This window comes from Astatotilapia calliptera, chromosome 13 (assembly GCF_964374335.1).
Source record: "Astatotilapia calliptera chromosome 13, fAstCal68.1, whole genome shotgun sequence".
NCBI classification, from domain to species: Eukaryota; Metazoa; Chordata; class Actinopteri; order Cichliformes; family Cichlidae; genus Astatotilapia; species Astatotilapia calliptera.
In genome coordinates, this window is record NC_137434.1 from 12,033,126 (window position 1) to 12,059,966 (window position 26,841).

Here is a 26,841-nt window from a genome sequence, read left to right on the forward strand (position 1 = left end):
CAGAGAAGCAACGGACCTTCTTTGGTCGTCGCACTGGTTTATCTTGTGGAAAGAGTGCTTGGAATTAAGTCCATCAATAACTTTAGCATTAGTTCAACCATGCCCAAAAGAAAGATCATCCGACACGTTTCACTGATTGAGCAGTTAAGTAAGGAAACTTTTAAAAAATACACTGATTTTTAATTAAATCCTACGCTTTTCGCAGATATGTCTCCATCAAAAATTTTGTTTGAACAAGTGGAGTTTCAAATACCTTGTTGTTATGCTCAGTTTTCAAACAGCCATCTAGATCATTACCATGTTTCTAATTTAATATATACTGAATATACTCTTTCAGTATAACGACTTAAAACAGGTTGTGTTTCAAGGCTACACAATGTTGCCTTGCCTTTATCAGCAACAGCCCTATAACGGGCGCCAAACGAGATACAGTTATGGGAGGCTTCTGACTATGGGTCACACTGTTCTTCCGAGGGACACAGTCATCGACTTTGGATCTTTATGTGCATGCCAAACGAAATCTTCATTTTAACTATCCTAAAATACACTCCAATTACAGACACAAGGGTTAGCAAACTCAACAGTGAGGGAAAAGTGGCTCTGAAAGCATCCAATCACAGCAAAACCATTGCCAGGGGAGGAAGATAATTGAACATCAAAGGTTATTGTCTCTTGGATGTTTGCGGTTTACTTTCAGATACTTTCTCATTACGCCAGTTTAGCCTATCTTAAACGATACACCGTCACAATGATCTACGTATGTTCTTTTAACCAAGGTCACTGCTGCAAGTCTAACTGGGGATCCAGATGATTGTGTTTACAAGCAGATGTGCTCATAGAAAACGTATAAATCCGGTAATAATGTATCCAGTTGTTAAAAACGTCTGCGCTCTGTTTTGGGGTGCTTTAATACGCAATCATGTCTACATTAACCTTACTTAGAATATACCTAATAATGAATCGTCATCATAAAAAGAAAAAAAAATTACAGGGCTCAACTTTGCGATCACGTGTCACTTTCCTTTTCGGATGCTTATAAAAAATCTCTTTGCGACACAAGAGCCACTTGATAGGAAGCTGGAGGTCAGGTGATTGAGATTCAAAGCGCGATTAAAGGGAAGCAACTTCTTGTTGATGAAGGGACATTCAGTCGACATCTCAGCTTCTGCGAAGTTTTCCAGAAAGCACCAACGATGTGGACATCGCCGTCAGTATCCCTGCTCCTGTTCGTCTCATTGTTCCATGGATGCAGGAATTTCGTGTGCCCGAGGATCTGCCGATGTTTCTCCAATGCAATCAGGTGCAACAATATAACACAAGGGGCAGCTCCAGTGATGGACCACAGGGATAGAAGATTGTAAGTTGGCAACATGTGGAATAATGCGTTTACAGGGTGGATCTTTTTTTTTTTTTTTTAAGGCAGCTAATTCGTGTGATTAAGCAATTGCCATTATTATTCCGCGCGTATTTATGCACGGGGCTAAGATCCGCACTGAAACGTCTTTCTTGTTTAGCTCTGCTGTGCTGTTTGTAGAGTTAACAGTGATCAAATCACGCTTCATCACATTTTTTAACCTGTTGTAAGTGGCCTTAATATTGAGCACCCATTTAAAACGGATTTTGGTTCCAGTATTTATTGTACACTTGGGGGGGGGGGGGGTCTCAGGTGTAACCTTTGATCATTCAACAACCATTACCAGTACTCTGGCATAAAAACATTTTTGGAAGCAATCTCTGCACTCTGAATGTATTCCAAATCAGTCTTAACATACAAACATTATTCCAACACTGCATCTAGTTTCACCAAGTGGCAGTATCTTTTTCTTGTTTTCTTTTATCCTCAACTTTAGCCATGGAAGCACTTTGTATGTTTCTAATTTAAGCATCAGTGGTATGATAAAGTCTGCTTCATTAAAAAACATCAAGAACAAAAAAGACCCCATCCAAACATACACACCTGCTCTGTCAGTAGTATTGTGTGCATGCGTTTTCTGGTAGATAAAACAAAAGCCAGCTGTGTTCTTGTTTTCTTGTGCATCTTCCTGTGAGAACTTTTTATGTTTTACATTCAGACCACTCTAAGTCTTCATAATATTGAGAGATAAATCTGGATCGATCCCTACTGGAGAGTGAAGAACGTCTGCTTCCAAGCATGGACTGTATTTATTTCATTTAAGTAGTACATCACACCCTTTTTTCTTTTTTTAAAAAACACAGTCCCCTGCATGTGTCCAGCTTAATTACCGATGAAGCAAATGTCAAGTTGCTCTCACACATTATGAGTACACCTCTTTTTGTATGCTTTTCTGGACATTACAGCTCACTTGTTGAGTTTACTGTCAAAAGCCTTGAAGGTGGGTAATCTTGACCTCCTCTTCAGTAACAGAGTACACAACACCTTGACCCTCTTGTGATTAACGTCTGTGAACACCAAGGCTGGCAGCTTTGTGTGTCTATCAAATGCTGCCAGTAATTCTATACACTCGCTCCTGGAACTTTCTGTTCTACCAAATTACAACTTCTATTTGTTTATGATATTGACAGACCATTTCTGTTAGCTGGGAATAATGTATATGTTGCAGATGTGGAAATGTTGCTCACTGGTGGGAAGAGAACTTGCTCTATGCTTATTATGAATGCCTCAAACAACCTAAATGGTGCATTTCTGTTAGAGATAAAAAACAAAACTAAAAAAAACAAAACAGTGTGTCCAGACAGGCTGTAAACAAAACCTAGGAAAATTTCGTTCTAATTGAACACTAAATAGTTGCTATGACAAAACCTGTGCCATGGCTACACTTACCTTTTTGTCACAGAGCCTCAGATGATTTTAAGATGTCACTACGTCTCTATTACATCATTAAACTGTCCTCCCAATCTTTTTATGCCTCCTTTCGCAGGTTTCTTTATCATCTGTCTTTGCAAACAATTTCAAGCCATTCCTTTGAAGGTTTAAAAGGAGTCCAGAGGATGTACGTATCACATTTCTTTTGCTGAAAAATTCCGACTCACTTGTGATACTGCTTAAGTGAGGAACAATATGATGAAAATTCATGCTCCAAATATAAGAAGATTTGGGTTTTGCATCAGATAAACTAATTATTGCAGTGTCTCTGCTTTGTTTTTTGTGGCAAATCTCATAAAAATGGTTGCAGTGTGTTTATACTGCACATTAGTCTGACAGTGTGACGTAAATGTTAAGAAGAATCTCACTATTTATTTTCTGCTGTACACAGAGAGATTACTCAAAGCGTAACCCTGAAAACCATTGAGACATTAGCATTTAACAACCTCCTCAGCCTCTCTGAAATGTAAGTCTTTTCTGTGATTCTCCCAGTCCATTAAAGTCACGATTACTGTAGTGCACCCCGGTATGGACTGTATGCTCTGTACTGCTTTGCAGCTCAATCCAGAACACAAGAAGTCTCATGCACATTGGCAGAGGAGCATTTAACAACCTCCCCAAACTTCGCTACTTGTGAGACAACTTAAAATGTATTTATTCATTTGTCAGTTTTTAAAAATTCCTACAGTGCAGTCTGACTTGCAACAAACTTTTTTTTTCATCTTTGTCAAATGAAAGTGACACATTGCTCTTTTTATTTACAGGAGTATTTCAAATACCGGTATTGCAGTTTTTCCTGATGTCACATCAATCAGTTCACTTGAATCTGAGTTCGTCTTGTGAGTAAATTTCTTGTTATATTCATAGAGACTAATACAAAGGAAATCTTCAGTGTTACTGCAAGTCCAGTTTCAACTTATTATTACACTTATTACTATTTTTGCAGGGATATATGCGACAACATCTTCCTTCTAGAAATACCCACAAACGCTTTCACTGGAATGTCAAAGGAATATGTTACAATGTGAGTATTGCAATGTATAGGACACTTTCACTTATTTTGAAATTGTATTATAGCAGTCCAGAAAGTTTGAACATGCAAATGTTTCTTACATTTTCAGGAACCTGTACAACAATGGCATAAGAAAAATACACGAGCATGCCTTCAACGGAACAAAGATAGATAAGCTGTATTTGTTTCATTTTACCACATTATGTCTAATTTCTGTTTAAAATTCTTCTTTTGCACCATTAAAGTTTTGCTCCTTGTGTTCTGCTATGTTTAGGGTATTAAAAAATAATCGAAACCTTAGAGTGATCCATAAAGATGCTTTCACAGGAGGCACGGGCCCTGGAGTCTTGTAAGTTTTTATTTGTATACTCCTAAAAGTCACTTTGTGCTAAGTTTATTTTGATTTATTGAGGAAAGCTAAAGGAAACCCAGCCAGGGTGGGGGGTAGGGTGTTCAACAAGCCTAGAGCCAACAAATGAGAAGTTTGCGTCAGGGCGGGTATCCGGTGTAGAATCTTTGAAACATCAAATATTGGGCTCATCATGAGGACAGAGCACAAGAGAGGCGAAGAAGAACTTGCAGGCATGGTGGAGTGGGTTGTCAGGAGAGGGCATGGTTGGGACATGTGACAGAAAGATAGCAACAGTGAAAGGGAAGGTTCAGAAGATGGTGATGGCACCATGATGTATAGTTTGGAGATGGCTACTCTGAAAGTTAGAGAGGTAATGCTGAAGTAGTCTGGACATGTGCAGAGGAGGGACAGTGAATATATTGGACAAAGGATGCTGAAGATGGAGATCCCAGGCAGGAGAAGAAGAATAAGATTTGTGGATATGGTGAAGAAGGACATTTAAGCAGAGTTTGTGTGACAGAGGAGGGTACTAGAGAAAGGGTGTGGTGGAGGCAGATGATCTTCTGTTTTGGCCCCTAAAGCGAGCAGCTGAAAGGAAAGAAGAAATGGGGGAAGAAGAATAGGGAAGCAAAAGGAGGAAGATGCTTACTAAACACACCAGTTAAACTTTAAGACTCGACACAGGCTGTATTCTGTGTCTGGACATGGTCTTACTCTCCCGAATTGCTTTTATGTCCTTCATAATTTTCATGTAATCTTCAAAGAACACACTGTGGACTTCAGCTCAGCAGAGAGAAACAGTAACAGTCTGATGAACAATGGCAGTGTAAAACAGCACAGTGGACACAAAAACTCTGTCACACTGTATTAATGTCGGTTATTTTTTTCACAGGGATGTTTCTGCCACAGCTCTCACAAAGCTGCCATCACAGGGACTGGAGTCAGTTCTAGTGTTGTTTGCTCAGTCCGCCTACACCTTGAAGAGTCTGCCTCCTCTGCAGGGACTGTGGAGTCTGCGAGAAGCTCATCTCACCTACAACAGCCACTGCTGTGCACTGCTGAACTGGAACACTCACAGGTAACTTACACTGTGCATGCTCAAAGCTCAACCCTACCCCATGACTCTTTGAATTTCCATGCAGTAGTCTAAATTTAAGTCCATCAAAATCAGAATCCTTTGCTTATTAAGCAATGCTGAATTGCATTACACAATATATCACAGGTTTCACAAACATCTGCACCTGAAATATGCCATGTAATGGTGACATAACTTTTTATTATGTTCTTGCTTTTCTACAGAGACTTACCAATTAATCCTGTGTGGAATAACAGCTCTACAGCCTGTATTGAGAGAGATCCAGCCGGCAGGTAAATCATTTGATTCAGCAATATTTACCTGTCCTAAATCTCATTTTTATTTTTACTCTAATAAACTTTACACCTTATTGAAATCAACTTACAAGTGTGTTTGAAATGGATTTGCCCCTTGGTTTACTTTACTTACCATACTTCACTTATTTTAAGATATCTTCATTCTGAGCTCTTTATTTAAACAATATCTTCTTTTTTTTTCCATTTAAATCTCCTTCAAAAGCAGGGTTCAGCCTGTAATCGGAGGGTTAACAGACACATCTCTACTTACGGGCGTGCCGTACTTCTCGGAAGGTGACCTGCTTGCTGAAGATGAAAGCTATGAAGATGTGAATTTCCACTATCCAGAACTGGACCTCTGCCAGACCACCCTCACTCTGGTTTGCACACCTGAGGCAGATGCTTTCAACCCCTGTGAAGACATCGCGGGTTTCAGTTTTCTCAGAGTAGCTATTTGGTTCATCAATTTATTGGCTATTACAGGTAATCTGACAGTGCTGCTGGTCTTCTTCAGCAGCCGGAACAAGCTGACAGTACCTCGCTTCCTCATGTGCCACCTGGCTTTTGCAGACCTTTGCATTGGGGTCTACCTTCTGATGATAGCTACTGTAGACTTGCGTACTCGTGGTAGCTACAGTCAGCACGCCATTGAATGGCAGACAGGACCTGGTTGTAGTGCTGCTGGCTTCCTGTCAGTTTTTGGTGGGGAGCTGTCAGTTTACACACTTTCTACCATCATCCTGGAGCGTTGGCACACCATCACCAATGCTATGCAGGTAGAGCGCCACCTGGTTCTTATGCAAGCTGCAGGCATAATGGCAGTAGGTTGGCTCATCTGTCTGGGGATGGGGATACTGCCCTTGATTGGTGTCAGTAGCTACACCAAAGTCAGCATGTGCTTACCCATGGACATAGAGACTCCTTTGGCTCAGGCTTTTGTCATAATTATCCTGCTCCTCAATGTGGGCGCCTTCCTTGTTGTTTGCGTTTGCTATGTGCTGATCTACCTGGCTGTAAAAAACCCTGACTTACCCAGAAGAAGTGCAGACACCAGGATCGCACAGCGCATGGCGGTACTCATCTTCACGGATTTTCTGTGCATGGCACCCATCTCCTTCTTTGCCATCTCTGCTGCTTTTAAGTTTCCCCTCATCACAGTTACCAACTCCAAAATTCTGTTGGTCCTCTTTTTTCCCATCAATTCGTGTGCCAATCCCTTCCTCTATGCTATCTTCACTAAAGCTTTCAGAAAGGATGCTTATAAACTCATGAGTACCATAGGCTGCTGTATAAACAAGGCTGCTCATACAGAAAGGAAATAGAAAAGAAATGCATACAAATTTCCAATTGCATCAAACAGTAAATGTCTGTATTATATATATCAGCATCATATACAGTGTTGGTCAAGTTACTTGAAAAAAGTAATCAGTAACTAATTACTGATTACTTCCCCAAAAAAGTAATCCCGTTACTTTACTGATGACTTATTTTCAAAAGTAATTAATTACTTAGTTACTTAGTTACTTTTTAAAAACACGATTTACAACCTGAATAGGTGATAAAGCGATGGATCTTTCAGCCCAATTCTACTTTTTCTGCATAATCCAGCTTACAAAGTGTAATCAAATGGAAAAGTGTCTTTTTAACTCTTGTTTTATTAGTTTTAATCTTTTAACTTTATGCATCAAGCAAAAATTTAATTATATGCAACATTCTCTGACTGGAAGAAATTTGTTTAACATTTAAACCTATTTTCTGCACATTCCAGCACATAAAATAAAATATTATTTTGTGTTTACACTCAGTCTTTCAAATAGATGCCATTAAAACACAGCAGAAAATAAATAAAGTCAAAGACTAGCGGTCCTGTTGCTCTATTTTCACCTATAAAGCAGGAGTGGGGTAGGCGGAGGTTTGCCTAAAATAACGGTCTTAGTAACGCAGTAACGCAGCATTCCTACGGGAAAGTAACGGTAATCTAATTACCGTTTTTGCAATAGTAATCCCTTACTTTGCTCGTTACTTGAAAAAAGTAATCGTATTACAGAAACGCATTACAACTAACGAGTTACTGCCCATCTCTGATCATATATAGTCTAATACTGTGACTTACTCTTGAAAGTAGTCTGCTCCATCATCTTGTTTACTTCATATGTAATTCATTGTTGCATGAGTATGCAGAAGGAGCCACTTTCATAAGCATAAGAATGTAAGTGAGACTAGCCATACATATACAGTTAGATAAATAATTTATTGGACTAAGACAGTTGTTGACCAGAAAATTTTTGGCTTTTATTTTTTTATTTTTTTGCATTTCCTGATTAAGAATTACAGAAATTTCAGTACTCCATTTTGAGATGGTCAAAAATAATTGGACAGTTGACTGACAAGTGATTCAATGACAAAGCGATGCCTATTTCCTTGTTATTTAATGACAAATTAAGTACTCACACTAATGCACAGGTTGAATGCATGGTTGAAACTTAATTTTATAGCTTTTCACTGTCATTTTAAAAATGAGACCCAAATGAATGTATGTGCAAATGAGGGAGACTTATGATTTAAATCATGTTACATTATCAGTCAAACATGGTGGAGGCAATGTTATGGCGCTATAGCAATGTATGGCTGTCAGTGAGTCTGGATCAGAGGTGATTATTGACGATGTATCTGCTGATATAAGTAGCAGAATGAACTGTTAAGTGTGCTGGGCCATGATCTCTGCTCAGATTCAACCAAATGCTGCACAGCCAATCAGACAGTGCTTCACAGTACAGATGGACAATGACCCAAAGCACACTGCACAAGCAGAGAGAGTTTCTCAAGGCAAAGAAATGGGATATTCTTCAGTGGTCAAGTCAGCTTCTCAGTTACTGAAGACAAAACTGAGAGACCCACAAACAAGAAGCAACTGAAAGCAGCTGCAGTAAAGGCCTGGGAGAGTATTTCAAGGGAGGCAGTCATTAATAGTAAATGATTAAAGTATTAAAATGTCCCTTGTATTTAGGTTTATGTTACTTTGTACAATTATTTTTGAGCCTCTGATTTTTTTTTTTTTTTTGTAAAAATAAAAAAATAACTGGAAGTCTGTGCTTGAATCTCATCTTGATTGTTTGATTTAAAATCCACTGTAGTGGTGTACAGGGACAAAACTACAACATGTGTGTCTGTGTCCAGCAAATTATGGATCTAATTTTAAAAAATAAACATTTACTTAAGGTTTTTTTCTCTTCTTTTTCCATATCTTGACTGCACAAGCAAGTATTCCACGGAAAAGGTAATCAGGATGTGAGAATAAGTAATCCTACACAGGAATTAGACTGTATGTAATACTGTGTCAAACCTCGTACCTGAAAGAGGAAGGAGATACAAACATCTGTCATGATGATGCTGATGCCCTTTTGGAGATGGTCTGGTGTGTAATTAGAAAGTATGAGCAATTATGAATTTGCATTCTGTGAAGTTGCACAAAGAACTGAGTAATATCTAGTATATGATATCGTCTCTCAAATCCTACTTGAGTTTAAACCCACTCCACAGGTGTTTCCAGAGGAGAGTGCTGACTGGTCAGGAGAGAGAAAGTTAAAATGTAACCGTTAACACTGATAATGTTTGGTGAAGCTTTACAATGAGAAATGAATTCAATTTAAAAAGAAAATCAAGGTAGAAAAGGGTATAACAATGGTTCACTTTAATAGTCGAAGCTTACAGTAGCTTGCAAAAGTATTCGGCCCCCTTGAAATTTTCCACATTTTGTCACATTACAGCCACAAACATGAATCAATTTTATTGGAATTCCACGTGAAAGACCAATACAAAGTGGCAAACACGTGAGAAGTGGAACCAAAATCATACATGATTCCAAACATTTTTTACAAATAAATAACTGAAAAGTTGGGTGTGCGTAATTATTCAACCCCCTGAGTCAATACTTTGTAGAACCACCTTTTGCTGCAGTTACAGCTGCCAGTCTTTTAGGGTATGTCTCTACGAGCTTTGCACATCTAGAGACTGAAATCCTTGCCCATTCTTCTTTGCAAAACAGCTCCAGCTCAGTCAGATTAGATGGACAGCGTTTGTGAACAGCAGTTTTCAGATCTTGCCACAGATATAATGTATAAAGTAAGAAATAAATTGCTTCCAAAAGAAATGTATGTAAGAAATGTAAATTGTTCATAAAAAGAAAAGGTGGGTATAACTTAAGAGGGAAATGGAATTTAAAAATACAAAGTGCTAGAACAACTTTAAAAACTATGTCTATCTCAATTGCAGGAGTTAAATTATGGAACAGTCTAACAGAAGAAATAAAAGAAAGTAAAAATGTAACATGGTAGACTAATGTGCCTGTGTTAATTCAGCTCCATATTATTGTGTGAAGTTGCACTGGGTTGGGAGTGGTTTTGTGTGTGTGTGACATTTTTGGTGAGCCAATGGCTGGAATGGGGTTGGACTAATTAGAGGCAGGTGTACTTGATTGCACTGATACACTGGTCTACTTATAGCCCACACTACAAACACTGCTGTGTCGTTTTGTCTCTCTGTGCAGGTATGTAATGTGATGAAATCAGATATGTTTGGGATGGATGGGTTTTGTGCTATGAATTCTATAGTGAATGTGTTGTTTTGTCTCTCTGTGCAGGCCAGGGCTTATTATATGCCACAGCCTAAAGGCAGCAGAGTTCCAGAGGCTAGAGTGACCACTGGCTATATGCTTGCAGGGTGGTGGGTCTCCAAGGACAACTTCTAACCCTTTAAAAGGCAACACGTGGAGTGCAACTGGCCGTGTGGCATAGCTGGCTCTGGCCTTGGGACTGTGTGTTTTTATACGATTCATAAATGGAACACTGGACTGTTTTATCTTTTATCTTTTGATATTTTTTGTCAAATTATCTTTTAGAACTTTATTGACTGTCATCTTTTTGCCCACGACTGAGACGGTTGGTCAGACCTAGAGTCTTTCTTTGGGTGTGTTACAAAAACATAAACCAGTTTAAATTAAAATATAAAAACCTAATTTTAAATAAGTATAAGAATGAAGCAAACAGGGTTAACCCAGGACAGTAATGTTGCTGGTAACGGTGTTGTAGTTCTTTTTTTGTTTTGTTTGTTTGTTTTTCCATAACTTGTGAATCTGCAAATTTGGGTAGGGAAAGATAAGTATATACTTCTGCCTACTCCTTTTTAAACAAATAATGGAATGATATCTTGTAATGATTGTGAAGACACGTTTGAAATGTTTGAAATAAAAATGAACTGAACTGAAATGTGTGCTATTTAACTAAAAATGCAGCCAAGGTGGGTTTTTGTTTTGTTTTTTTTAAAATAAACATTTTAAAATATTTACAGAACAATCGGGTGTTCTCCATCAAATTTGATGCCACACAAATTATTTGTGCCACTATGCGATAAAGGAGAACAACAGCCTGATACCTGCAGGCCTGACAACAGGAGATTTAGCACTCCTGTAACACCTGTAACATTCAGTAGTCACCTCATTGTTCTGACACACACAACAAAACTATTGACTACACTACACACTAACTACACAAGATTTTCGCTAAACGTCAAAAATCTCTCACATCACTCCTAAAACTTCCCCCCTTCCTAAACAACTAAATGCCATGTTCCCCGTTGTTTTTCTTCTACTCCCTGTCTTTCTTGCTCCCTTTCCTTTCCCCTAGTCATGTCTGTCACGTATGTAACAACTGAAAATAAAATAAAATACACAATAATAATAATAACAAAGAAAAAATGTTGACTCTCAGCATTACTGTTCACGAGAAAATACAGTAATGTGATAAAAACAAGCACCTAAACTCCAACAGTAACTGAACAGCGTTCCTAGAACATGACTGAAATTTCAACAACAGCTTCTAAATGGACCTTGGATTCTTATTCTATTTGTGGAAGATCAGTAGCAAAAGTGACCACGTGGTGGAGTAGTTTGATTTAGTAGTAGCTTTTGTTTTGTTGTTATTTTTGTAACTCTAAGATTAAAGAGATCTTGTGTTCCTCTGTAGGTTTCATATAAGTTTTTCTTATTAGGTAATAGATTATTTGCAACTTTTTTCAATAGAAATTAAGAAAACAATAGAAAAGAAATAACAGAAAAATAAATACTAACTATATTATCTAGTTTTATTGAGTGATTGTAATAATCCTACTTTTACAGCTGACTTCAGGCTGACTTTCAGTATTTCCCACAGACAGCATAAAGATATATCATCTATATGTTCTATAGTCTCTAGTATTTCCACACGCAGTCCCGCCTTCGTGGGATTCCATCTGTGACGTCCCACTTGGTAAACGTTTTCCCCCCTCTTCAGCTACGTGGTGTTGCAACTATTTACACAAGCGACGCTGAAGCCACTCTGCTGGGTGATGTTGGATATTGTCGCAGCTGAATTGTGCGTTTTGGCACAATCCCGTCATATTTAAAACGCTTGCGGACCTGTGCTGTGGGACGAAAAGAAGCAGTTTAAGTTCTCGGGACCGGTCATGGCAAAGAAATCAGAAAAACCCGATTGGGTGGTTTTGTTTTCTACGACTATAGCAATACTTGTGTGGATTCCTGTCAGCGGTAAGTTGTTAATTTTCTTTCAAAGACTGTGTTTTGCTGCACTGACATCATTCTCATAAAGTTCAGAGCTCGGTCCGGGTCTCCTGTCCACTACTTTGCAGAGAGGGAAGTATGACGGACCGCAGCTGGGACAGATTTAAATATCTGATTAAATAGTTTTGTATCAGTCTCTGGAAAACCGAGAAGGTTTCTTTGGATTTCTTTTTGTAGCATTTTGCTTTTTAATTAAGTCACAAAATGTGGCATAAACGGAACGGTGGGAGTGAGAGCGCGTCAGGATAGCTATAAATTAAAAATCCCGTGAGTTATAATTCATAGAAAAGCTTCAACAATGCTGACTGCATAAACTGTATTTCCATTTTACCATTTATTCATTCTAACATAAGCTAACATGCCTTTTGTAAACAGCACAACCTTCCGGGACCTCGGAGCCTCTTGTGATACCTCGAGTTGTTTCTCGGATGTATCTGAGTCCAGATGAGCTCAGGAAACTCCGCTTTAAGCCCACAGTAGGCACCATTCAGCTGTCAGAGGGCCATGAAGCCAAACTGAACTGTTCCATTGAAATTCCTGATACCAGACTGGAGCCCGCCATCCTGTGGGTGAAGGATAGTAAGGAGCTGTCGCCAAACATCCATGTGGTGATGAATGAGCTCCACTCCATCACAGATGGGGTATCAACTCTCCTCTCCACTGTCATGTATGTATCACATGAAGGTGAAATGTGTGTGATATGACAGGTTAGGTACATAAACTGAAGTGTCCTTATGCATTACATATTACAGCATTAAACATGTGCAGAGAGTGGATACTGGAGATTATCGATGCCGACTGAGTATCAGCAACATGTTGGTAGAGTCTGATCCGATCAGCATTCGGGTAGAAGGTGAGTTTTAGTATCCAGAGTATTCAAAACTTCTTTGTCCACACGTTTCTCAGTTCTTTCACACTTCTTTAATCTGACTTATGTCTGCCAACATTTGTCAAGCAACCAGAGGACATGTCTGCATGACTTTCCGCAAGAGTCTGTTTCTTAGACCATGCACAAGTGAGGAGCACTGCTTTCCACCAATGTTCATGACGACCTTCTGAATGACTTCAAAGGTGTACTTAAGTTCCTTTGGATAGTCTATGTTGAGGGCAAAAAGAAGACCCATCAGCATGGAAATGGCACTCAGGACATCCCTCAGATTAGACAGGATTACTGCCGCATAAAGGACAACCAACACATCGATGATGCCTTTTTTTTTCACCATCACAATGCCAACTTTCAACTCTTAGTAAACGTGTCTTCAATATCTGTGGGTTATAAAAGGGTTCAAAGACAAAAAGAACAAAAAAATATTTACCATACTTGACTTAGAAAAATACACAATGTCCCTTGTGCTTTAGAATTCATGTCTTTCCAAAGAAGAGCCATACTGATGCCTTGGATGATGGTGATTGACTTTGGGTAACACTTATTAGTTGTTGAAGTTTTTTTCAGAATGAGATATGCACCCCCATGTTGCAAATCCATTTCGTGCTTTAAACAAAGACCATGTTCATAATTAACAGAGCATGTCTTCATTTGCAGAATGCAAACAAAAATTTAAATTTAAATTTACCTGTGCTAAATATTGGCTGTGCTCTGAGTCAAATGTAACTGAGAATACATGAAATGTGCAAACTGAAGCTAAACTGCAGGATCAGAATGTGGCTCCACAGACAATGCTTCTTTAATCAGTAACAGATTTTTTTCCTCTTATATTAACAGCATGAAAAAAGAGCAGGTTGGCTGGACAGGTTGCATAACTGGCACTGAATATCAACATCCAGCTTTACCCAGCTGTCCAATGACTCTGGGCCAGTGACCTTTAACTGCTTACCCAGTCTACACAATCTCTTTTCCAGGGTCCAGGACATTTCACCCAAGTATTGCCCCCGACAGCTGTAGTAGCCACTGCAACCCCTTAAATAACCTAATATCTCAGCCATTACAATATACAATGTGAGAAATCAAACGCAAAGCTGTAGTGAACAGTACAGCAGCGAAATGTCAAAGACCCTGGTGAAGACATGAGTAAACACAAGAAACTAACATTAATGCTAGTTTGCCAGTTAGTATCTCTGAAACCCAGACCAAATCCAGTGTCACAGATCTCATAATAATACATTTGGTAAGGAAAGAGTATAGATGTTATCTTGTGGCATCCACAGGGAGTAGGGTGTTAACCCTTTGAGTTAAAGCCTAAAGTCTGCACTTCAATCACATCTTGATTGTTTGATTTAAATCCACTCTGGTGGTGTAATTATTGAATTAACTAAAAGAAACGATGCTAACCTTCACAGTCTTGAAAGTGTGTGAGGGATCTTCCTTAAGAAAATGAGGTCCTCTGTCCTCTTCCTTTGTGTAGAGCTCTGGTCAAAGAAGTCAAAAAGAAAACAATAAAACTTTTTAAACAGTATTTATGAAGCATGTAGACAGCTACAAATTCACACCTTTTTGCTAAATAATTCCATCAATATATGATTATCATTGGAGATAACTGGGTCAATTACACCTGTCTTGTTTGTTTTAATATTTTTTGATATCTTTTAATTTGACTCAGGCTGATCAGCACATTCAAGCAGAATATGATACCCAACCTATCACCAATATACACCGATTCTGTAAAAGTTAACACACTAAGTTTCCAGTTGTGAAATATGATGACAGACTTTACTTATCAGCTTTCTTTGAAAGAGTTCATCAGTTGAACTGGATAACCTAAAACTTAAACAAAGGAGAACATTTAGCAGTTGAACACTTACATCATCATCGAAGCATTTTATGAGCCTATAGCCCTGCTATGCCGCTCTTGGTTTTGTACAGTTCCATGAACCTCTCCATATTGGTCAAGCACAGCAAAGCGGGACCCTTTCAGGTCAACAGATGTGAGTTGGGCAAATTCTGCTTCAGCCTGAGCAATGGAAGAAGAGGGGTGGGGAGTACAGGCAGAATTTTTTAAAAATGCTTTGAGACCTAAATTTAAGCAAACTGTCATCTGAGGCCCATTAGAGAAAACACACACACACACATAAGCAAACAAACAAAAAGATGCACGTTATCTGCTGTTCAGCGAACAAGCATGTTCAGAGAACAACAAGCTCTGTCTTGAAATCTTTTAAAGTAGAATGAGTGTGAAAACGACTCTTATGTGACAAACCTTCAGTTATGGATTTTATTACAACCACAAGACCCTAAAAAGTCTGCTCCATTGCTTTTGTTAATGAATCATTTGTTGGTAGCGTTTCTGAATATTTAGTTTATGCCACCTGCATGTGATCATCGATAGCGCAATATTACTTCTTCAGAAGTTACCCTGACACTACAATCTTTATATCATTTGTTCTACAGAGCTATTAAATTACAATATAATCTGTGGTGTTTCCCGTATGAAAAAATACACAAAAGGTAACTTACCATTTGACTCCATTGACAAAAATAAATGCCCAGCATCAAGTTTGGCTTCACAGACCTAAAATAAAATAAAGATATATGTTATAATTATATTGTTGTATATAAACAATGTTATTATTGTTACAACACAGGGAATGCAGTTAAATTAAAAGCTAAATTATGCACACACACACACACACACACACACACACACACACACACACACACACACACACACACACACACACACACACACACAATCAGAAACAACCCAAGGGACTTCTGCAGTATACCATGCCAAAAATCAGTGTCTCTGATACCAATTATTAGTTATTATTCATTATTAATTATTAGTATGGAAACTCACACAATTTGGTCATACTGATCACAAGAGTTCAAAAATATGGAGCTGTTGTTAAGCATAAAGTATTTCAGGGAAAGTAATAATTGTACAATATCATTACTGCAAGAAATAATCACACTGGAGGACAATCTGATAAAAACTAATATAATGCTGGTTTGCAGACCATATTTTGTCTCAATCCTCAGTGCACTCTTGCAGCTTAGCATGCAGCAGTACATAACAACTTAAGTGATTACATAGGGGTAAACAGATGACATCAAGCATAGCAGTCCTGCCAAAAGTTATTTTTGAACCCAGTCAGTTATTGGAAATATTGCCAAAATGAACTTCCACCAAAATACAACAGCCTGTGAACTTGAAAGAAATTTACAAGTACAGAGACAATATGAAATGAGCTTCATTAATTAGCTGAATTAGCTTGCTAATATCGCAACAGTGGTTGAATGTGAAACCTTAAAGCTAGAGGCAAAATAGAAAAAGACGCCTCATGCCATAAATTCAAAACATGTTCCAACTTTTGTAGCTCTCTTTCCTTATAGTTACGACCAATGTTACTCACCTTGAAAGCAGATTCCAATGAAGACAGTTAGAAAACGTCCAAGTAAAGTGACCATGTTGTTAACCGCTAATTCCCAAGAGGGTTATTGATCCCCTGTTGATCCTCTACCCAATCACACAAGCCAAGGTGTGGGTCACAATCAGCCAAGGTTTCGAGTTAACCCATTGTAAAACCTGACCCCACTTTATCATGTGATTTACTGAGATCAAATGGCCCAGGATGTGAGAGAAACCTAAAGAAGTCCAGACGCTTTTCTTTCCAAGCTCCATAGACTACGATGACTTAAATGACTGAGAACCTTCACAGACATTTTGGACCAGCAGCTGTTTCTTTCCTTCTTCATACTTTTACTTTATGTCTTTCTGGTATAAGTTAACCATGGTTTCATCTGTACAAAACTTTTTGTAAAGCTGGTCAGATTCTTTTAGATGTTTTCTAGCAAAGTGTCATTTGGCCTTCTTGTTTTTGAGTGTGACCAGTAGTTCGTTGCTCATTGTAAACCATCTGTATTTTAATTTTTGAAGTCGTCTGTTGGCCGTAGATCATGATATTGTTACGTCTACCTCCTTGATAGTGTTCTTGACTTGATTAGATGTAGTTTTGAAGCTGTTTTTCTTCACCATGGAAATAATTCTGTGATCACGCACTTTAGTTCTCTGTGGTCTTTCAGGGCTTTCATTGGTCCTGAACTGGTCAGTTTATTGCTTTTTTTTTAGAATTGTGCTGTCTCTCTAATAGCTTCATTTTGTTTCATCAACCTAATGATGACCCCCCTCACCGGTATGGACATCTCTTTGGTCTTGTATTTAAAATTACCAGGAAAAGCTATAAACCCCCCCACAACAATACATCAAATCAACTCCAGATATTATGTTTGCTTCATTTGTCATGAAATGAAAGGCCTACCCTGACCATGAAAGTTCTTATCATTCAACTGATAGTAAACTTTTAGTCCCTGAAAATGGGAGACTGTGTATAAAACACCCAGTACGAAATGTTCCCTAAAGTTGTCAGGTTCATATCACTTTATGTGTTAGATCAGGACAGAACTGAAAGACATTAGTTTAAGTTTTAAAACAGAATTAACCAGAGAATTCAGGGAATTTATTAACCTTTATTTAACCAGGAAAAGTCCCATTGAGATTAAAAACCTCTTTTGCAAGGGAGTCCTGGCCAAGAGGCGACAACACGTTGAAATTACAAAGTTACATACATATTATAAATAACAATTACATTTTAAAAACATTTTTCTCTGGCTCTCTCAATCTGGACTTAAAAGCATTTAATGAAATAAGATCTGCTATCTTCCAGTCTTTTTGCATCATGTTCCATGTGAAAGGGGCAGCATAAGTAAAAGCCCTCTTTCCCAGTTCAGTTCTGGCAAATGGAACATTGAGCAATAAAAGATCGCTTGAACGCAGGCTGTAAGAAACAGTACTTCTCCGTGTGAGCAGATCGCAAATGTAGGTGGGCATTTGTCCAAGCAGGGCCTTATAAATAAAGATGCACCAGTGAGCAAACCTCCTGGAGGACAACGAAGGCCATCCCACTCGAGCGTACAGATCACAACAATGGGTCAAGGCCCTACAGTTTGTAATAAACCGTAAGGAGGCATGATAAACTGAGTCAATCTTATGAAGACACTGGGCGGAAGCATTCATGTACAGCAGATCACCATAATCTAAAACAGATAAAAATGTAGCATTTACAAGACGCTTTTTTGTCTCAAAAGAAAAGCAAAATTTGTTTCGAAAGAAGAATCCCAATTTTAGTTTGAGTTTTTTCACAAGATTGTCTATGTGAGGTTTAAAGGTCAGAGAATCATCAATTAAAAAGCCAAGATATTTATACGTATGCACCACTTCTATGAGGTTTCCCTCAAGAGTGGACACCAAGGGGACAGTTTGAGGAAATCTCTTCATGTTTGAGAACAACATTAGCTTTGTCTTTTCAGCATTGAGAACCAATTTCAGCTCCAGAAGTGTGTGCTGAACCACGTCAAAAGCTTTCTGCAACGATTCTATTGCCTTTTCAAAGTTTGAGCCAAAGGAATAAATTACTGTGTCATCAGCATAAAAATGCATACTAGCATTGGACACATTTTGTCCCAAGTCATTTATATACATGATGAACAGCAGAGGTCCTAAAATTGAACCCTGTGGCACCCCAGTGTGAATATTCAAAAGTTCTGAGCACAGATTTTCACATTTAATGCATTGAGTCCTGTCACTCAAATAATTAGTAAACCAGGAGACAACATGTCTAGACAGCCCCAAAGAAATAAGCCTATGCTTTAAAATGGCGTGATCCACAGTGTCGAAAGCTTTTGACAGGTCAATAAAGAGAGAAGCACAGTGCTGTTTTTTATCAAGAGCAACAAGTATGTCATTTATCACTTTTGTGGCAGCTGTAACAGCACTATGCTGTTTTCTGAACCCAGATTGTAGTTTTGAAAGAACTTCATTAGAGTACAAGAACTCTTTTAATTGCTCACTGACGAGAGACTCAAGGACTCAAGGACTTTGTCTTGACTAACTGATTATTTCACTCTACATTAATGTTAACATCAATGTAGGCTTTTTTTTTGTCATGACTGCCTGCAGGTTTCCCCAACCTTATAAACAGTTCATCTATATAATGACTGAAAATGGTACCACTGACTAACAATGGGTCGTGAGGTCATTGTTAGGCAATGGTACTAGTTTCGGTCTGAAAAAGTCACTGGGATGGGTGAAGAAACGTTTCTCACAGTGAAAACGAAACATCCAGATGTTGTTGGAATGTTTTAAATTAATAATCAGTTGTTTGAGAAAACCCCTTCCCACCAAACTTCAAATCTTACTTTACTTACTGTCAGACCTACTCTACATTGTTTTAAAGCTTAGCAGTGTTCCATGAAATATTTTCTTGTAAAATCAATACCATATCTTTATCAAGTATATTTCCCTTTTACCATTTATTCATTCTAACATAAGCTAACATGCCTTTTGTAAACAGCACAACCTTCCAGGACCTCGGAGCCTCTTGTGATACCTCGAGTTGTTTCTCGGATGTATCTGAGTCCAGATGAGCTCAGGAAACTCCGCTTTAAGCCCACCGTAGGCACCATTCAGCTGTCAGAGGGCCATGAAGCCAAACTGAACTGTTCCATTGAAATTCCTGATACCAGACTGGAGCCCGCCATCCTGTGGGTGAAGGATAGTAAGGAGCTGTCGCCAAACATCCATGTGGTGATGAATGAGCTCCACTCCATCACAGATGGGGTATCAACTCTCCTCTCCACTGTCATGTATGTATCACATGAAGGTGAAATGTGTGTGATATGACAGGTTAGGTACATAAACTGAAGTGTCCTTATGCATTACATATTACAGCATTAAACATGTGCAGAGAGTGGATGCTGGAGATTATCGATGCCAACTGAGTATCAGCAACATGTTGGTAGAGTCTGATCCGATCAGCATTCGGGTAGAAGGTGAGTTTTAGTATCCAGAGTATTCAAAACTTCTTTGTCCACACGTTTCTCAGTTCTTTCACACTTCTTTAATCTGACTTATGTCTGCCAACATTTGTCAAGCAACCAGAGGACAAGAACATAACAATATAGTTTTACAAGTCTGGGGATTAGGCTAGCTTAGCATTAAGACTGTAAATTTTCCCAAAACACCACATTTTGCAGATTCTTATGACCATTAAAAGTGATCGGAAAAATAAGGGCAGCAAAGATTTGCTTGACAGTGTTTCAATTTTGAACCTTAACCAACAGGCCACGAGACACGCTGCATTTTGGTTTCTCTATGAACAAACAAACAGTTTAGAGTTAGGTTCTTAATTTGTTGAACAAATTTTTAGTTTTTTCTCTGTACACCACTACACTGTCATTATGTCTTTATCAAACAATCCAGATGAGATTGAAGCGCAGACATCCAGTTTTAATTCTACTGCTTTTACAAAAAAATTGCATTAACTAAGAATTCGAACCAGTTTTATACCCAGTCCATTTACAGAGGCTCAAGGCTTGTGGATGTCTTTTATTATTCAAATTTGTATTTAATAAGAGCAATCATGCTCTATTGTGTTGAGGTCAGGTAACTGACCTGCACATTGAAGAATATCCCATTTCTTTTGCTTGAGAAACTCTTGGATTGCTTTTCGTGTGCTTTGGACCTTCACTTCATTTGTAGTGTGATGAGCTCTCTGATCAGTTTTGCAGCATTTGAATCTGAGGAGAGACCATAATCCTTTAAACTTCACAGTTAATCCCACTACTATCAACAGTAGTGGGATTTTTGCTGAGAGTAGATTATTATATTCATATTTTAAAGACAGTATTATTTATGTAGCATAGTGGATGGCATTTGGGCGTTCTCTTTATCCAAATCTTTAATTTGCCTGCCCAAGTCAAGGAGCTTAGCCCGGTTTCTCTTCCTTCTGGCTAATTCAAAAGAGATAATAGCACTCCTTAAATAGGCCTTAAAGGCCTCCCAAAGTGTAGCAGGCTTAGTTTCTGAGTTGTCATTTACATCAAAATACAGAGAGATCCGTGTTTCGAAATATTCATGAAAATCCTATAGAGGGTTTAGCCAATCGAAGTTAAGCCTCCATGTTTGCTGTGGTCTAGTTGCATTTTGGATGTTTAAGGTTAATGTGACAGGGGAGTGGTCCGAGATGACAATATTGTGATATTTTGTGTCAATGACATACAGCATTAATTTGGCATCCAAAAGAAAGTAGTCACTTCTACTATATGAATTATGCCTAGTTGAAAAGAAAGAGTAATCCCTACCAGTGGGGTTTGCAATTCTCCAAACATCAGACACATTCGAATTATCAGTAAAAGTGTTAAGAAAAGCACTGGAGTTGTTCCTGACCTACTTAGTTAAAGAAGACCTGTCAAGGTAGGGGTCCAACACACAATTAAAATCATGGTTAAAATCATCATTAAAATCTAAGACATGGTGCAGCACAAACCAGCACAAACGTAGCACAAAAGTTTGACATCAAATTTGTTTGATTTGGGTAATGTGGGGGGGCTGGTTGACCTCTGATGACCTCTAGAAATTTTTATTAATATCTTTAAAATGATAGCGGCACAAATGAAATTTTTGCAGCACAAACCAGCACAAACGTAGCACAAATGTTTGATACCACTTTTGTTGGATTTGAAGAAGGTGGGGGGGCCAACTTCACTCACGTTCGACGTTTGGGCTTCACCATTGTCGAGAAGCTCCAAGAAATATATCCACAGTATTCAGCAGGTTATGAATTTGATGAAAAAATGTGTTTGAGCACGTCAAACACATTTTCACCAGCTATCCCGGGGGACTTCACGCGCACATGCCTCACTAGCGCCCCCAAGGAGTGAATCATTCTTAATGGAGATTTTTTTTTTCCTATGATGTTTCAGCCGGGCCTCACTCTCACTTCTTGATTCAGAATGGCATGCCAGTCTTGCCCCAGATTCATCTTTGACACATAAACAAATCAGTTTGAGAGTGGTGACGATGTGTGTTGCTGGTTTGTGCTCTGCCTTTGTGTTATAGATTAATAACAGCAGGGCTGAGTCAGTGCTGTCATAACCTTGAAGACTGGTTGTTTTTGTTTCACGCTGCCCTGAAGTGCTACATGATTCACTCAAAAATCTCAACTGCAGGTGTGGATAAATGCACTCGGTTCAGCTGTGAAGCTAACAACACAAAGGGCATCACCACATCCAGAGAAGCACACGTCAGTGTTATGAAGCCCATGCCAATGCTTTACAAGATGGTAGCTGATACTGGGTTGTTATTGTTTGGTTTTTTTGGTGTTTTCTAGTTCGTCCCAGACCTCCCACTCATGTTACTGTGACAGAGAGGCAGTCCAATAAGCTGACGTTGAGCTGGACTCCTGGGCACGATGGCTTCTCTCCACTCACCACGTGCCGAATCAGAGTAAGCCCCATGTTTAATCCAAACTGTGCCATTGTTTAACAGCGTCATACTGATCACATGTTCTCCGACCTAAGGTTAGAGAGGTCAGTCGGAGGGAAGGGGAAGTGACGACCACCAGGTTCATCAACGTCACAGTGCCGCCTTTTCACAGTGAAGTCCCTGGACTGCAGGCTATGACGAAGTACAACCTGAGTGTTTCCTGCAGTAACGAACAGGGCGCCTCTCCAAACAGCAAGTGGGTCGAGAGCAACACCACAGAAGGAGGTGTGTTGATGCTACAGGAACGATTTGAAGGTTGAATTATAATGCACACCAAGAAAACTTTAACAATGCAAAGTATTCCTAAATGAAATTAAACTCATCCCAGCATTTAAAACCCAGCATATAAAAATGCTCAGTCTGTGTTTGTCTTACAAACGATGATGATATTTACAATACAGGACCTGTGTGTTGTGCTCCTGCCTCCTTCCCATCATTCTTGTTTAGCTTTCAGGAGCACTGTGTAATTAACTGACTACTTTACTATCCAAAATGTGCTTAATGTAAGCTTGCTCACAGTTGCAGTGCAATAATAACTGGAATTTTCTGCACTTGCACAACTACCTGATCTGCCCACAGCAAGCCCTGTTCAGAAAATAATTGGACAGTTGACTGACAAGGTGATGCCTACTCCCTTGATATTTCATGACAAATTAAAGTACTCATACTAATGCACAGGTTGAATGCATGGTTTTCACTGTTTAAAAATGAGGCCAGAATTAATGTGTGTGCAAATGAGGGAGACTTATGATTTAAATCATGTTACATTATCAGTCAAACATGGTGGAGGCAATTTTATCGCTGTATAACAATGTATGGCTGTCAGTGAGTCTGGATCAGAGGTGATTATTGACGATGTATCTGCTGATATAAGTAGCAGAATGAACTGTTAAGTGTGCTGGGCCATGATCTCTGCTCAGATTCAACCAAATGCTGCACAGCCAATCAGACAGTGCTTCACAGTACAGATGGACAATGACCCAAAGCACACTGCACAAGCAGAGAGAGTTTCTCAAGGCAAAGAAATGGGATATTCTTCAGTGGCCAAGTCAGCTTCTCAGTTACTGAAGACAAAACTGAGAGACCCACAAACAAGAAGCAACTGAAAGCAGCTGCAGTAAAGGCCTGGGAGAGTATTTCAAGGGAGGCAGTCATTAATTATAAAGGATTAAAGTAATAAAACATCCCTTGTGTTTAGGTTTATGTTACTTTGTACAATTACTTTTGAGCCTCTGATTTTTTATTGTTTTTTGAAAAACAATTGAACAGGAAGTCTGTGCTTGAATCTTATCTTGATTGTTTGATTTAAAATCCACTGTAGTGGTGTACAGGGACAAAACTACAACATGTGTGTCTGTGTCCAGCAAATTATGGATCTAACTTTCAAAACCAAACATTTACTTTAAGTTTTTGTTTTCCTCCTTTTCCATATCTGGACTGCACAAGTAAGTATTCCACGGAAAAGGCAATCAGGATGTGAGAATGAGTGATCCTACACAGGAATTAAACTGCATGTAATACTGTGTCAAACCTCGTACCTGAAAGAGGAAGGAGATACAAACATCTGTCAAGAAGATGCTGATGCACTTTTGGAGATGGTCTGATTTGTTATCAGAAAGTATAAGCACTTGTGAATTTGCATTCTGTGAAGTTGCACAAAGAACTGAGTAATATCTAGTATATGATATCGTCTCAAAAATCCTGCTTGAGTTTAAACCCACTCCACAGGTGTTTCCAGAGGAGAGTGCTGACTGGTCAGGAGAGAGAAAGTTAAAATGTAACCGTTAACACTGATAATGTTTGGTGAAGCTTTACAATGAGAAATGCAATGTGGCCATCAATCAATAATGCCAAACAAGAATCTACAGAAGAAAGCTTGATGGACGTTGAAGTGTTGCTTTTTCGACTCCTCTCAAGAATACATTTTGAACCTACTGCTCTCTGGCAGGTAGCTCCGTGGTTTTAAATGCACCTTAGAACACACATGCATCAACACTACATATGAATGGGCGGAGGGAGGTTTGGAGTCTTTACACCCCCGTTCTCTGTTGCCCGTCGGGGCGGGGGTGCTGGGAGGAGGAGTTGGCTGTCCGATTGGGGTCTGGAATGTGGGGCCTCCCTGCTACTGTGGAGTCGGGGGCAGTCTGCTTCTCTCCACCCCAGGGAAAAGGGTAACACCTCCTGGTTCTGGGTGCAGTTTACCCCTCTAGCGGTAAGGGTACCTAGAACTGGGGTGCAGAGTAAGTTTGGGGAGTGTGATTGTGTGTACAGTGTCTCTCTATGTCTGTCTCTAGGTTGGGTGAGTGCTGAATATTTGCATATGTGTGCATGGGGGTCGGAATGGATGTTCGTATCTGTGTGTGCCTGTTTGTCTGTGTCTATATGTCAGGTCCGGTATTAGACGCCACCTCTCTAGGGACATCTCAGGCCCTCCAAGGTATGGATGCTATCTCCGCCCACCACTCCCAATGCTGGTGCCCTCAGACATCGGTGCATTGGTGGCTCTTGGTGTTCGGGGCTGGGCATTCAGGTACGCACCGGCTCACTCCCAGTGACTGCTTGTCGGTGAGGCCCCTTTGGGGGTGGGGTACCCTCTGCCTCTGGACCTGGGGCTCGGTCCACTCTGGCACAGGTGGCTGCTGGCGGAGCTCACAGGCACGTCATTGCAAACCCCTCTGGCTTCTGTTATTCGGCTGCTGGGTGACCCCTCATCTCAGGCTCTCCTCAGCTCTTTCCGAGAGAGTCGCACGGTTCCTCTTCCCCGCTGTTTTTCTTCTACTCCCTGTCTTTCTTGCTCCCTTTCCTTTCCCCTAGTCATGTCTGTCACGTATGTAACAACTGAAAATAAAATAAAATACACAATAATAATAACAAAAAGAAAAAATGTTGACTCTCAGCATTACTGTTCACGAGAAAATACAGTAATGTGATAAAAACAAGCACCTAAACTCCAACAGTAACTGAACAGCGTTCCTAGAACATGACTGAAATTTCAACAACAGCTTCTAAATGGACCTTGGATTCTTATTCTATTTGTGGAAGATCAGTAGCAAAAGTGACCACGTGGTGGAGTAGTTTGATTTAGTAGTAGCTTTTGTTTTGTTGTTATTTTTGTAACTCTAAGATTAAAGAGATCTTGTGTTCCTCTGTAGGTTTCATATAAGTTTTTCTTATTAGGTAATAGATTATTTGCAACTTTTTTCAATAGAAATTAAGAAAACAATAGAAAAGAAATAACAGAAAAATAAATACTAACTATATTATCTAGTTTTATTGAGTGATTGTAATAATCCTGCTTTTACAGCTGACTTCAGGCTGACTTTCAGTATTTCCCACAGACAGCATAAAGATATATCATCTATATGTTCTATAGTCTCTAGTATTTCCACACGCAGTCCCGCCTTCGTGGGATTCCATCTGTGACGTCCCACTTGGTAAGCGTTTTTCCCCCTCTTCAGCTACGTGGTGTTGCAACTATTTACACAAGCGACGCTGAAGCCACTCTGCTGGGTGATGTTGGATATTGTCGCAGCTGAATTGTGCGTTTTGGCACAATCCCGTCATATTTAAAACGCTTGCGGACCTGTGCTGTGGGACGAAAAGAAGCAGTTTAAGTTCTCGGGACCGGTCATGGCAAAGAAATCAGAAAAACCCGATTGGGTGGTTTTGTTTTCTACGACTATAGCAATACTTGTGTGGATTCCTGTCAGCGGTAAGTTGTTAATTTTCTTTCAAAGACTGTGTTTTGCTGCACTGACATCATTCTCATAAAGTTCAGAGCTCGGTCCGGGTCTCCTGTCCACTACTTTGCAGAGAGAGAAGTATGACGGACCGCAGCTGGGACAGATTTAAATATCTGATTAAATAGTTTTGTATCAGTCGCTGGAAAACCGAGAAGGTTTCTTTGGATTTCTTTTTGTAGCATTTTGCTTTTTAATTAAGTCACAAAATGTGGCATAAACGGAACGGTGGGAGTGAGAGCGCGTCAGGATAGCTATAAATTAAAAATCCCGTGAGTTATAATTCATAGAAAAGCTTCAACAATGCTGACTGCGTAAATCACCTTGTTTTTCTCCTTGCGTGGCCCAATTATGCTATGCGTGCTCTTTAAAAAGCAAATCCAATGTGTTCTTTTTCCACTCTGTTAAATAATATGCAGTAAATAACCCTTGCCCTGATTAATTGTTACGATAATTTCCACTTTTTTCTCTGAAATTTTATAATGTTTCTAACTGTCCCGATGCATGCTCAAACACGTTGCGTTTCGGTGGGAGAGTGCGTTTTCACCTAAGTGACCTCTTCAGTCTCAACTGCCTGCAGGTTTCCCCAACCTTATAAACAGTTCATCTATTGAAAATGGTACCACTG

The 26,841-nt window shown here is 39.3% G+C and overlaps 2 protein-coding genes across 6 annotated transcripts in view; both read left to right on the forward strand.

Moving 5' to 3' along the window:
- Nucleotides 1-1,032: 1,032 nt before the first annotated feature.
- lhcgr (luteinizing hormone/choriogonadotropin receptor) lies at nt 1,033-8,802 on the forward strand. The gene is made up of 11 exons (XM_026189877.2): nt 1,033-1,357; nt 2,901-2,972; nt 3,237-3,311; nt 3,404-3,478; nt 3,610-3,684; nt 3,792-3,869; nt 3,967-4,035; nt 4,132-4,206; nt 5,102-5,287; nt 5,509-5,577; nt 5,807-8,802. Exons 1-11 carry the CDS (start codon nt 1,194-1,196, stop codon nt 6,900-6,902), a joined length of 2,034 nt encoding a protein of 677 aa, XP_026045662.1. The 5' UTR covers nt 1,033-1,193; the 3' UTR covers nt 6,903-8,802.
- Nucleotides 8,803-11,912: 3,110 nt separating this feature from the next.
- Nucleotides 11,913-26,841, forward strand: part of mertka (c-mer proto-oncogene tyrosine kinase a) — a 29,689-nt gene continuing 14,760 nt past the window's right edge. For 2 of the 5 annotated variants that reach the window (XM_026189867.2, XM_080287549.1), the window contains exons 1-5: nt 11,914-12,160; nt 12,569-12,860; nt 12,946-13,046; nt 19,502-19,793; nt 19,879-19,979. In XM_026189867.2, the coding sequence (XP_026045652.2) occupies nt 12,079-12,160; nt 12,569-12,860; nt 12,946-13,046; nt 19,502-19,793; nt 19,879-19,979 (868 nt within the window). In that variant the 5' untranslated portion in view covers nt 11,914-12,078. Of the gene's footprint in view, nt 12,161-12,568; nt 12,861-12,945; nt 13,047-19,501; nt 19,794-19,878; nt 19,980-25,933; nt 26,186-26,841 lie in introns of those variants that run through there. The other 3 variants (XM_080287548.1, XM_026189868.2, XM_026189869.2) reach the window with 3 other exon arrangements.